A 14,100-nucleotide genomic window follows, 5' to 3' on the forward strand; every position below is an offset into this window, starting at 1 on the left:
TGCCTAAGAAGTAAAAATAATTTCGTCAGTAAAGAAAAGAATTGTAGTAACATTGGATATAGTTATATGATATTTAGAGCATCCGCAACAATGGGGCTCCCCATATTTTCTCTTTCCTTTTCTTATTCGTCCACCTAATTTTCCACTAACTTTTTCATTTACCCTTCCCATTTCATAACTACATCTCTGCAACAATGGGGTTCCCCATTTCAACTCCACTTTACCACTTTACTTTTTTCACGCGGTAAATATCGTTAGCTACGTATTTGCAAAAATTATAAAAGTTCGATATTTTTAATGTACTCGTAAAGACGAATCAAACAAGATCTCACATGAATATATTTGGCCCACTTTTTAATAGAACTTGACCCACTTTTTCATATGGGAACCTCCCCTACAAATGGTGGAGCCTCTAATTAAGGGGAAGTGTGTGCAATAATGAGGCTCCCCATTTGAGGAGAGAGGGTACATATGGGGAGGCACCTCCCCACCTTTGCGGATGCTCTAATCACTCATTTGAATAGTAAAAGTAACATAATATTATCAACGAGATTAGTGAAAGTGGTAGAAACAACAACGGGAGTAGTGAAATAATCAATATTAATACGGCAATAGTGAAAGTAACAATAATTAAGGCGGGAGTAGTGAAATTATCAATATTAGTGCGACAGTAGTGATAGTAACAATAATTACGGCAGCAGTAGTGAAAGTAACAATGATTACGAGAAAGTAGTGAAATGTTATTACTATTATTTCATTAATAAAAGTAAAATATTAATAGCGGGAGTAATGAATTTGTCTCAAAATTTATTTCAGCGTAATTTTAGGATATGTCATAGAAAAATATATTATTGATAAATTTATGGGTTATGCAACTTTAAGTAATTTTATTTAATGAAAAAAAAAAATTAATGGTGAGTAGAAGTAGCTCGGGCGAAGCCGAGCACCAATACTAGTTTGAAAAAAAGCGCAAACGCATAGTATTTATTTGTAATTTATCCTTAAAAAAAGCGCAATCGAGGTCAAATGGGTAATTCATATCAAGTCGATTTGTTGGTTAACTCACTCTTGGGTGGAGTGGAGAGTAAAGAGACTCACATAGACGCATAGACCCAATCTGTTGGAAGATGGCTCAAACAATGGCGTCGTCATCCTGTATCTTCACCGCAACAACCACTCACAACAACACCTCTCCATCTCTCTTCAAACCCTCTTCTCTCCGACTCTCCACCACTTTCACCGCCCCTTTCGTCGCCGGCAGCGTCTCCGCCGACTTCTCTGGCCACAAACTCCGCCCTCTTTCTCTCACTACCTCCCCCTCCTCCTCTCGACCTAAACGCGGCGTTGTTACCATGGTAATTATTCCTCCTTTTGCCCTCTTGCTTTTACTCTACAGGATTATAACTGTAAATTCATTTAGATAGGTAGTTTATTGGATTCATTTGTGTGCTTTTAGTTGTGTTTATACAAGTCTCTATTTTTTTTCGTTCCCCTTTTGTTTTTCACTTTTTCTTTTCTATTTTTTTCGCATTTTGAGGTGTGGTTTCACCCATGGACGGTTCTAAAGGATGATTCATGTAAGCCGACCCCAAATCATTTTGGGATTAAGGCTCTGACGTTGTTGTTGTAATCGGTACAACCGTCTCACACAAGACTCAATGTTATCGTAACTATTATGCTGCCCCCGTTAGTGTAATTGATAAATTAGCTACATTTTGACATGTTTGGGCTCGCATATGAAGTCAAATGAGGCTAATTTAGTGACCTAGAGGGGGTTTAATACATAAATACAAGGTGGTTTCAGGTTCCTGCAAGTTTTGTGTAGTTGAAACGGTTGATTTGATCAATTGTTCCTGTAATTTGGCGACTAAATTAAGTGGGTACTCTGAAGATTCGGTCGGAATTATATGATTATTAGCACTGAAAGGCCTTAGTTATGTCGGGAGGGGGCTCGTTTCCTGCTGACTTTTAAGTTCATATACGTTTCTATTAAGAAATTATCTTTCGGCCTCCCTTGATTCACTGGTTGAGTTTAAGTATTCACACACAAGATTAAGTAGTCAAATCTTAGCCCTCCGTATTTTATATCCAGGTTCCGCCACAGATATTAGTTTCCAGGCACATTAGTATGAGGTGAACGTGATGGATTTGTGGACTGTGGTTGTAAGAACTTTTTATGTGATGGGTGTTTGGAGAGATTGGATGTGAGGGATAAGAGGTTTTCAATTAAGAAGCTTGTACATGTTGATAAGGGTTGAACATTAGTGGATTATTCGCTTCTATTGCAAATCTGTTAGTGCTGCACTGACCAGTTGGTCTCGGGATGCTGGGATGAGTTGCTCGTATCAGTTAATAGAAAGATTGGGCCATTTTCTTGGCCATCTGGTTTTGCCAGGAGTTTTTAGGTTGCGTAGTTGCGTTCGCTTGGTGTGCTGCTGTCTCAAATTTAATACCTCTTGGCAATTTCATATTGGGGTTTATTTCCTCTGATTTATTTCAGTCAAGACGATACATTTGCTGCAGGGTTTCACTGTCTTAGATTAGCATAAATGATGCAAACACCTAGTGTTTATCGATGTTGTTCAAGTTAACTCATCCTTACTGAAATCACTAAAGGCTAGCATACATATGCATCTAACAACATAAATTTTCCTCTTTCGCATCTTTTTGATACTGAGGTGGTTATTTTCCCCCTAATAATAAGGTGTAGCAAGAATTATGAGATGTTAAAACAATCAGTTGATGTTGATGAATGACAGGTAATTCCCTTCTCTAGAGGAAGTGCTTGGGAGCAACCACCTCCAGATTTGGCCTCGTACTTATACAAGAACCGCATAGTTTATTTGGGCATGTCTCTTGTGCCTTCTGTGACCGAGTTGATACTTGCAGAATTTCTTTATCTTCAATTTGAGGATGAGGAGAAACCGATTTACCTTTACATTAATTCAACAGGCACAACCAAAGTACGTATTATCTTTTTGTTGTACTTATATAATGAACCAAATGCGATATGTGATGGCAGTGTGAGTATAATTTAAATGGGATTGAGGAAGTATTTAACTACAATATAACCCAAATTTCTCGAAGGCTATTGCACAGGCCACAGGGCAAGGTACTCAATATAACGAACCAAATGCAATATGTGATGGCAGTGTGAGTGAACATCTGTTCTATTGCTATTTCTATCTGTGTCTCCGATGCTGATAATGAACCAAATGTCACGTATAAGGTACAGCTAATATGATTTAAAAGTAAGGGCCAAAATTTTGCCCAAAACTATGATGATCTACTATGAGACGGTATCTATGACTTGTGAGAGTGAAGTTCCATGGTTACCGGATACACTGTGAATACGCCATTACGGATTCGCGATTCGCTCTTTTAGAGCGTCTTCTATGTATTTTATGTAAGCGACGAGATAAAATTTGCTTTTAACGATTCACTATTCGTAGGGTACTTGAGCGAATCCGGTAACCCTGGAGTGAACTAACACCTTATTATCTATTGTCTTGTGGCATTGATGCTATTAATCTTTTCCAGAGGTTTATCTGTTCCGTGATCATGTGAGACAGTGAAAGCGAGTCTAGTTGTCTAGAAGATAATTTTCTGTAACTTTGGAAAGTGTTTTTATGAGTTTGCCTGAAGTTGGTGTGGGATTTCAGTGAACTTTTTCTGTGTCTACTTCATTATCTTCTTGATGTTTTTTTATTTTAATTCAACCATTATGATTTTCGTAATATCTCAGTTCTTTTTTTGCAGCTATTAATGTTTGTTTCCTTTTGTTCTCTCTTTTAGGGCGGTGAGAAGTTGGGTTATGAAACAGAGGCATTTGCAATTTATGATGTAATGAGGTTGTACTTAAGTGTTTCTCGTGTATCTCATTAAGTACATGCTACTGATTGAATGCTTTTTAAAAAAATAGCTGATCAATGCTCCAAACATTTGCTCGTTCTTGTGAATTCATTAATTTGATTGTATAAGGCAGTATCAAGCACGATCCCAAGAAAAAGAGTTTTTACTTCAATTTGTTGTTTATAACTGGAAAAAGATTAGGGATTGTCAAATTTAATAAATTCTTTTCCCCAAAAGGCTCCTTAAAAGTCATATTTGAAACAAGTGGGTTGTGTTCAAAATTGTTCTAAATTAGTTCATCCATTGATATGATTTTTAATATCCCAGTGGGAATCTATAATACTTTTAACGGGAGGAAAGCTGGTTTTGGATTTAGTCCTTCAGTGAGAGTTGTTTGGTTTTTCACCTTTTTCTGGTGTCTTTTTTTGTACTCTGGAAAGTAGAGCGATGCATCTATCGAGTGTTGTCATGATGGTGAGCTCCTTACGCCCTTGCAGGTATGTAAAGCCACCTATATTCACTCTTTGTGTTGGGAATGCCTGGGGAGAGGCAGCGTTGCTTTTGGCTGCTGGTGCAAAGGGGAACCGTGCCGCTTTGCCATCCTCTACTATTATGATGAAACAGGTTGGTTATTTTAAACGTAACTATCATGTTTTTGTAGCTGTTGAGATTCTTTGTGCTTGAATGCATGCACAAAAACTTCTGCTGATATGACAACTTCTCGATGTAATTTCTGCAGCCTACTGCTAGGTTTCAAGGTCAAGCAACTGATGTCGAGCTTGCTAGGAAAGAAGTGACAAACGTTAAGGCAGAGTTGGTAATTTTATAACCCGCAGTAGTTTTTCTCTGTTTTAACACAAATTCTCATTATAGACGGGAGATATCCGTCTATAGTTATAGACGGGCCAAATATCCACCCACTTTAAGCATAAGACAAGCAACAAGTTGCGTGGTGGGGTCCAAAAATGTCCCCACTTTAAGCATATTTGACCAACATAAATCCTTTTATACGCGCGAAATTGTTTTAGTCAAAATTTCAAAACCTCTAACCCACCCCTTAAATTTTCAAAAACATTTAAGATTGCGCCACACACTCATTCTTCCTGACACGTTGCGTATAAAAAGATTTAAGGGGCGGGTTAGAGGTTTTGAAATTTTGACTAAAAAAATTTCGCGCGTATAAAAAGATTTATGCTGGTAATCTTGAACATCAGAATATAAAAATATATACTCTCTCTGTCCTGCTCATTTGTTTACCTTTTACTTTTGGCTCAAAAACCAAGGAGAGAGGGACCATTTGTTTTTTTTTTGGATGCCAAGTGGATAATAATACATATGGAAGATCAAATTACTCACTAGAAGCATTCCTAATATAGAAAAGTAAATAAAAGAGAAACAAATGAATGAGACACCCCCAAAAATGGAACAGGTGCACTATTTTTCTAGTTGCTCTGCTTTCTGGCAAGCCATTGACTCACTATTCTTTCGCTTATGTTATATGAACAAAACGAAACTGGCGTGGTAATATGCACTTAGTTTGTGGTTCTTAACTGTGAGTCGGCCAATGCTATATGTAACGCAATGTTAATTATTGGGCATCTGTATTTATCCTCTCGGAAGAAAGGGGTAAGATTAAGTACATCCTTCCCCAAAACCTTGGGGCTTGCAAGAGCCTTTGAGACATTGGGGTAATGTTGTTGTCGTTGATTACTTGATACATATATATTGGGAGCTTATTGCTTGCACACTGCCTCTTAACTAAAGAAAATTCTCTACACTCCAATAACTTCAGGAATAAAAAGTGGTCACGTGACGTTTGACAGGTTAAGCTGTTTTCAAGGCACATTGGAAAAACCCCTGAAGAGATCGAAGCTGACATCAGACGGCCAAAATATTTCAGCCCTAGTGAAGCAGTTGAATATGGAATCATTGATAAGGTAATCTGGTCCAAAGAAATGTTATTTTAGCCATCTCATATCTGGAATTACCTGCTTCTTAACCCTTTTCTTCTCACTCCCTCCTGAGAGAGAACTTCAACTTTTACTACGTGGTTAATGTCATTTAGGTTATCTACAATGAAAGGAGCCCAGGAGACAAAGGAGTTGTCGCGGACCTGAAAAAAGCACAATTTATTTAGATTGCGCAGGACTCTTAATTGTTGAGTAGTTCTGTAGTCCAGGTAACTCCAATTAGCTGAAAATTTAGGTAGCCACTATTTCGACTATTTGTAGTCATTATCTGCTTTCTCGTGTGATTACATATGAGCTAGGTTATGAAACCCCTGACATATATTGTAGCTTCTAAGGGGCATAGTCGGTACACTCATTCGTTGACAGCTTTTATCGCGAGAACCATGACATGAATTTGTTACAATTAAGGTAGACACTCGACTCATTAGGGACAAAATTTCAACACTTTTTAACCATAAATATGTCAAAGAAAATATAATATCACTAAGAATATTTACATTTGAATTCTTCCACGAAATAAATATGAAAAAAATTGGAATGGTATAAGTGGTCTCATTTTGTGCTTGAGAATGTAGGTGATTTGTCTTAAGTGGACTCTGTTTTATTTGTCAGTTGTGATACTGAAGTTATTGTTTGGTCAATGAATACAGAAAGGAAGTTGCCTGCATTTCTGTAAATTAGGTGTTTGAATAATCCAAAAATAGTCATCCATATCCTCCAAATCTTTCTTTTGATTAATATTGCCCGTCGTCATTATTCTCTCTATAACTCATTTTGGGTTTTTTAACCACCATGAGACATACTTTACTCTCGTAAGAGCTTTCGCTTGGAAAGACGACTCCTGTTGATGTTACTCAAAGGACTTTGACGGACTTGTGTGTGTGAGAGTGTGTTGAATTTGGATATTCGTTAATTATTTTCATGCTTTTGGCCTAAAACAGTATCCTAATGTGGTTTCGGATAAGGTGTGTATCTTACGCGCAACATGCTAGACGCCTGACTGTATATTCGTACTTGCAGGGCAGCCCCAACTATATTTGGTTCAAGGCTGCTCGCTCAGTTTTGAGCTCAGGACAATGGACCATGAAGCACCAGCCTTTTTCAAGGATCGACATAGAAAGGTTTCAACTTGTAAGCATGTAATGTTTTTACGCATTGTAGGGTGTTGCCAAGATAATGTATATCTTCAGATGGAAGTTTATATTTGATAGGTTGGAGATATCTCACAAACATTTATCACCTTTTTCTTATCACAATTAGTACAGTTCTGCTCGGGGTTTTCCCTCGGAAGCAAAACTGTAATCTTAGCAGGCAAATAGTTTTGAGATGTCTCACAAACATTTATCACTTTTTTCTTATCGCAATTAGTACAGTTCTGCTCGGGGTTTACCCTCGAATGCAAAACTGTAATTTTAGCAGGCAAATAGAGCGATTTCAGTAACAAAAATACTGTTTACGACTGACCCCATCCCGTTTGAGGATTTGTGGTCTCCAGCAACTGGAATGTAAACATAATCAAGTCGAAAGAAAGTATCGAAAGACCCGGAACCTAGAAAGGAGGCAATGACCTTAGGGAGCAGCACACATCTTGCTCCTCAGCTCCTCTAGTGTCCCAAACTGGTACATATGACCTACATCATGTCCTTTTGTTCAATTTCAACCGCACACTTTCATGTGATGGGACCAATTCAATTTACCAGATGGAAAAACTTACCACCCTCATTATTTCAACTTTTTGACTTGTTTCATGCAAGTTGTTACTTAGTTCCAAAGTAATGGAATTTTCTTCAACTAGGACAAAATACACATTTGGACTTCTTATTATGTTCTCGTTTTAAATGCAAAATAAGAGAATTGTTAATTTGAGTGTTTATAGAATAACTATCTTTACAATACTCCCTCTATACCAATTCAAAGATAACATTGATCAAAATGGCACTATTTATAGAAGAATATCAATTTTTTATAATTTTTAATAATGTATAATTAAAGATATTCACGTTGTAAAACGTATCTCGGCAAGTGTGAAAAAGTCAATGTTACCTTTGGATTGGTATGGAGGGAGTATATGTTAAATATACCGTAGAGGTCTCTAATGGTTAAGATCGAGATATCATGACAATAAGTCACACATTCAAATCCCCCTACTCTTATATTATATTGGCCTTGCGCCTCATTCAACACCAAAAAAGAATACCCCGTATATGTCAAATCTTTAAAAGACCATAGTTTATACGAAAATTGTTGTAAAACAAACTCAATTCATCAAAAAATTAAATGAATTACGTAAATAGTTACTCTCTTCGTCCCGGTTATTCGTTTACCTATTCTATTTTTGAGTTTTTACAATTAATTATTTATCTTTTTATTTTAATTGACTATCTCTTTTTTTTTTGTTTTTGTATCAAAGCAAATGTAAATAGATGACCCGTAGGGTGAGAGTATAAGATAATTAGGTTTATAAGATTATTAGGTAATTTTTGCATAAAGACAATCTTAGAGGTGGCCTACTAGGCTACTATTAAATGATCCTCTCAAGTTTATATCCTAAAAACTTCTACAACTCTAATCCCACAAACACAGAATATACGCGTAGTGTGCTTAGTAAAAGTCCAAAAGAGATGGAGTAGATAACACCGCAATTGATCACGTACGTCGGTATATTTACATATATTCCCCTACATGACTATCATGTTTAGGCACTCTTTATATGCCTAATATGCTTTTATGGATTGTTTGGTCTAGAACACTGGAATGAAATAAGTTGAAATATGATGTTCGGTATTAGAGAAGAATTGGTTTAGAATTTGTTATCAGTATGAAATTGTTTGATCTAACTGTTTTAACTATTTTAGTTGGTATGGAGTTAAAAATTTGGGGGCGGGAATCAGATATAAAATTTTAAACGGTTGAGACTTGAGATAGAGTATAGAATCCATCACATGTAAAACTTGGCTTTAAAATACTTCAACCAAACACTAAATAGACACAACCAGATTTCAAAACACTCAATCAAAACTGTCCTAATCTTTTTTATGTATAAACATCTGAATAACTTATTATGCATTAATGTAATAGAGGTATGTTCCATCTAGTACTTCGTATTAAAACTATTCCCGGAATAACTTCTAACTATATGAGAAGGCAAACTAATAAGGGTATTTGTCCCTAATTATTTGATATTTTCAATTACAAGATTATAAAATCAAACCTCTGGTCGCTAATTTAAAATATAAGAAATTTGTATTACAATGAGAAAATACGCATTCGTTATAGTATATGCGCATTGTATTTAAATTTTGTTATACATTTACTTGATTATTTCACCCAAAATACCTTGTATTACACCAATTAACCATGATAAGCATTTATTTTAATTGAACTAATTCACTAAGTTATGTAGTTCAAGTATCATAAATAGAAAACGTTTTTTCTAACATATGCCTAAAGACAGAACATTAGAAACCAAAAGGAGAAATATTTTCATGATAATTTCATTAATAATTAACAATGATTTCATCTTTTAATACCATGAGATAATGATTAAAATATTTTATTTTAATTCCTATGTTTTGTTTAGCAAGCCATTAGCTACTTATTTTCAAAGTAGCTCACTTGACCAAAGCTTTAGCCAACTTATTTTGATGCATGTATTTGATAAGTAGCTTATTAAACCAAATAAAGTAGCTGAAATAAAATGCTATCTAAGGTAGCATGTGAAAAATGAGTTGGTTTATTTGACTAAATTAGTTTATTTTGCCAAATATCAACTACATTTTTCGTAGCTACCTTTTAAAAGTTTTGGCTAGTTTTCGGCAAATTCAACCAAATAGAGGTTTAATGTGTACTTTTAAAATACACCGTAATAAAATTTGTTTCATAATTATCTGTATTTGCACTATAAAGTATAAGCATTATAAAGGGTGCAATTGAATATTGAATTCCCATCATAAATTATAGAATAAAATGGTTATACATGTAATATGAATAATTATAATAGTTGGGCTTCAACCATAACCTTAAGATTTTGGTTGAGATGGTTCATTTATCATGGTATCTGTGACCAAAGGTCACAGGTTCAAATCCTGACAACCTCAAAATTCCTCAAAAACTCTCGAAGTGGAATTCCAGTACACGGTAAGGGGGAACCGGTGCACAACTAACCACTCTTCAAGTCCAATGGGCATTTGAGTGAGGGAGCGTAATAGGAATAATTATAATAGGAGGATATATGCCGAATTACCATCTGTGCCTCGATAAATAAATAGGGAATTATCGCATTTACTATGCACAAAACCAATTTTATTAACAAATGAAGCGAAACAAGTGTACCATGCCCGTGGTGCCTGCTTGAGTCCGTAAAGAGACTTATGAAGTAAACAAACATGATCAGAAAATCGCTTGTCATGGTATCCAAGAGGCCGATGCATGTACACGGTTCTTGAAGATCACCGTGAAGAAAAGCATTCATTACGTCTAACTGACGAATGGACCAACCGTAAGATAAAGCAAGAGAGAGTACAGTACGGATTGTTGCGGGCTTAACGATAACCGGGCTGAAAGTTTCACAACAATATATTCTTGCCTGCTGCGTTTTACCATCACCTACAAGACGGAATTTGTGCCTTTCAAATGAACCATCAGATTTAACTTTGTGACGGAAAATCCACATAGACCGAATTACATTCACATTAGTCGGACGCGGGACAAGCTCCCAAGTCTTATTACTAATCAAAGCATTAAACTCGCCATCCATAGCCAATTTCCAATTGTGGTCTAAGAGGGCAGATATGGAATTGCGGAGTAAAGGTGAAATAACAACTGTAGTATTAAGTTCAAAGATAGGCTTAGGTTTATGGATACCATGGTCACCCCGGGTGACAGCTTTGGAGACACTCGGTGGGGGAGTAGGAGAGACGGGTTCGGTGCTAGGGGTGGAACTCGGTGGTTCAAGTGAGTGAGGAGTGATGAAGGCAGTAGGTGAGGCAAGTTGCGAGGATGGGGTTGGAGGAGAGCTGGGCGTGTTGGGTAGGGCAGGAGACGACCAGGGAATGTGAGGTAGAATAAACGGAGAGACATCATCATCAAGGAAATCATATGAGCGTGAGGCGGGTTTGGTAGTTTTGGCAAAAGGAAAGTTACTTTCATCAAAATGAACATGGCGACTCAAGATGATTTTGTTGGTGCGAAGGTCTAAGCATTTATAACCTCGATGTTGGTCGGGAAAGCCAAGAAACACGCATGGCAAAGAACGAGCTTGGAGCTTGTTAATTTGTGTGGATGGGATGAGGGGATAACACAGACACCCGAAAACTCGTATGTGAGAATATGACGGGTTTCGATGATAAAGGATATGGAGCGGAGTTAGGAAGACTCAACTTTTTATTTGGTAAAATATTAAGCAAGTAAGTGGACATAATACCAAGAGCATGATGCTAAAAATTAGCGGGTAATGAAGCATGGAGCATTAAAGTTCGAACAATATTATTAATGGAACGGATTTTGCGCTCGGCTTTACCATTTTGAGAGGAAGTGTGAGGGCATGAAAAACTAAATGTTAGTCCATTAGATGCACTCAATTCCGTAAATGAGCCGTTATCAAATTCTTTCCCATTATCACATTGGATGGTCTTTATGTCGCGTTCAAATTTGGTTTTTACGAAGTTACGAAGTTTGATAAATATGGAATAAACTTGTGATTTATTTGGCAAAGGAAAGGTCCACAAAAAATTAGTAAAATCGTCAAGAAGTACCAAATAATAGCGATGACCTGCTGAACTAATAACTGGGGGTGTCCATAAATTGCTATGAATTATATCAAAAGGCATGGTTATGCGATACTTCGGTTGCTTAATATGTTTACCAATAGAAGATGAATGACAAATTGTCTTTTTATTTGGAAAATTATAATTTATCAAATTTTTGAGTCTAAGAGAATTGAAAATAACATCGCCAGGATGTCCAAGATGGTCGTGCCATATGGATGACTCGGAGCAGCGCACAAAGAAGCGTGAGGTTGGACGGAATTCGTGGGTATTATAATATAGAGGGCCCCCTTACTCTCACATCTCATTAGCGGTGTCCCCGTCTTGTAATCCTTGTCACAAAAACCAAATGGGTTAAACTCAACAGTTACGGAATTATCAGTAGTGAATTTCCTAACAGAGACGAGGTTTTTGACAAGTTTGGGGGCATGAAGGACATGACGAAGGGAGAGGGATGGGTGCGGTTTTGGTAACGTAGTTGTACCGGTTCCATTAATTGGAATGAATTGGCCATTTCCGACAATAATAGAGTTAGAAATGCTCGAATTAGAGTAAGACGAGAGATTAGCTGAAGTCGATGTCATGTGAGATGTAGCCCCGATGTCCATATACCACGGGTCAGGTGGGGTGAGTCCAAGGGTGTACATGGTTGCCTCAATATCAGTTTGTGATGGCAGACTACGTGTGTACGCTTGTGGACAAGGAACAGGAGGACGTATACCCATACCCGGAGCACGCATCCACGGGGTGGAAGGGTAGGGGCACGGGGGGAAGGCCCATGGAGAAGGCCCCCATGGCCACCCACCGTACCCTCCGTAACCACCAGCTTGTTACGGGTGTGATGAGGCCGGAGCAGATTGCGGCATGGGAGCGAGAGCAAAGAAGAATGGGCTCTGACGAGGACCCATGTTTCCCTTTCCCTTCTTTGTTCCCGCCTCCCTGTTCTTGTTCTTGTTGTTCTTCCCTTGCAATTGAGGAGGACGACCAAGAATAGAAGTGGAGGCAGATGTGTCACCGGTTTTTTGCGTAGTTGGCAGAGTGACCACTAGTGGCGGCCTGCTTGGCAAAATCCACTTCCTCCAAGGTCAGCATCAACCGAGCACGATATAAGGGAGGAAGAGGAGTGCTTTGTCGAATGATGGTTCCAACACCATGATATGCCTTGGTCAGACCCGACACCATTTGAAGCACTAAACGGGTATTGGATACAGGAGAGTCAACGTTCTTGAGTTGATCGGCAATGCTTTTAAGTCGTTGACAATAGGCCGAGGCAGAGGTAAAGTCCTCCATCATCATGTGAGAGAACTCTTGCTCGAGAGTGACCGCTCTTGAGTGTTGATTATTTTGAAAAATATCGCAAATGCAATTCCAACACTCTATGGCAGTGAGTCATCTTCAACCACGTTTTGCAACAAATCGTCAGAGATCGTTGCGTAAATCCATTGAAGAACCGTTGCATCAATGGTTTCCCATAACTCCTTTTCATCATCGGTGACGGGCTTAGATGACTTACCCTTGGATTCGATGATATGGTGCAAGACACGATTAGCTTTCACATAATTCGTAAAAAGCGCCACCCATAATCTGTATTGGTCATTATCCATACCGAGGACAACGGGGACATGGTTTTTGATATTGTGAACGGCAAAAACCGAGTAAGTAGGAGGAGAAGTGGTTTTTGTTGTTCCTGGATTTGTCACAATTGAGATTGGTTTTCAAGAAGAAGAAAAGAAGATGTGTGTCGTGAGGACATAAACTAAGGTAGAAGCGGAAGCGATTAGATCGTAATTTCCCTAGAACAATGATACCATGAAAGATGAACCATCTCAACAAAAACCTTAAGGTTATAGTTGAGGTCCAACTATTATAATTATTTCTATTAACATGTAAAACAGTCCTTTTGTGTAAGAAAAGCTTTCATTGCTGTTAATAATAAATGAGAGTTTTTATTATAAATGCACGTCTCACAGTTTAAAATCGTCTTACACAATAATTACTAAATCACCTATTTCTGTTAATTAATTAAATAATTAAGTGGGGGCACATATTAAATTTCAGGAGATGACTTTGTAATGGTGATTGGTGCCGAATGCCCAATAAAGAGTACACAAGTTCATGCCTTTGACATTGTTTTCCACGGTTAATTTTTTGATATTATTTATGATCACTATGTCATCACTCTTCTTTTAGTTCTATGCATGCACATTGCACAAACATGAATGAATTATTCATTCTTCTTCTTCTTTTCTTTTTTAAAGAAGAGATACCGAAAGACAACAAACTCACTTTCTACCTTTCTCCATCTATCTTGAGTTATTGCATCCTCCATCTCTTCCCCATTTAAGCCTAATAATAATTGTATAATCTCTCCGCCCCGTTTATTTATTTGTCTATTTTATTTTTAAGTGTCTTAGTTAATTGTTTATTTTTCAATTATAGGGATGTCTTTGATGGTCAATTGGATCATTTACACTTAATTTAATCCACTTATCATCTAATAATTGAATCTCTCC

The 14,100-nt window shown here is 37.4% G+C and overlaps 1 protein-coding gene across 1 annotated transcript; it reads left to right on the plus strand.

Moving 5' to 3' along the window:
• The first annotated feature begins 1,025 nt into the window (after nt 1-1,025).
• Nucleotides 1,026-7,138, plus strand: LOC141587196 (ATP-dependent Clp protease proteolytic subunit-related protein 4, chloroplastic-like). The gene is made up of 8 exons (XM_074408642.1): nt 1,026-1,355; nt 2,760-2,963; nt 3,796-3,851; nt 4,350-4,476; nt 4,592-4,669; nt 5,676-5,789; nt 5,918-6,031; nt 6,843-7,138. Exons 1-7 carry the CDS (start codon nt 1,128-1,130, stop codon nt 5,987-5,989), a joined length of 879 nt encoding a protein of 292 aa, XP_074264743.1. The 5' UTR covers nt 1,026-1,127; the 3' UTR covers nt 5,990-6,031; nt 6,843-7,138.
• The last annotated feature ends 6,962 nt before the right edge of the window (nt 7,139-14,100 follow it).

Source organism: Silene latifolia, chromosome 6 (genome assembly GCF_048544455.1).
Source record: "Silene latifolia isolate original U9 population chromosome 6, ASM4854445v1, whole genome shotgun sequence".
In the NCBI taxonomy this organism is placed as follows: Eukaryota; Viridiplantae; Streptophyta; class Magnoliopsida; order Caryophyllales; family Caryophyllaceae; genus Silene; species Silene latifolia.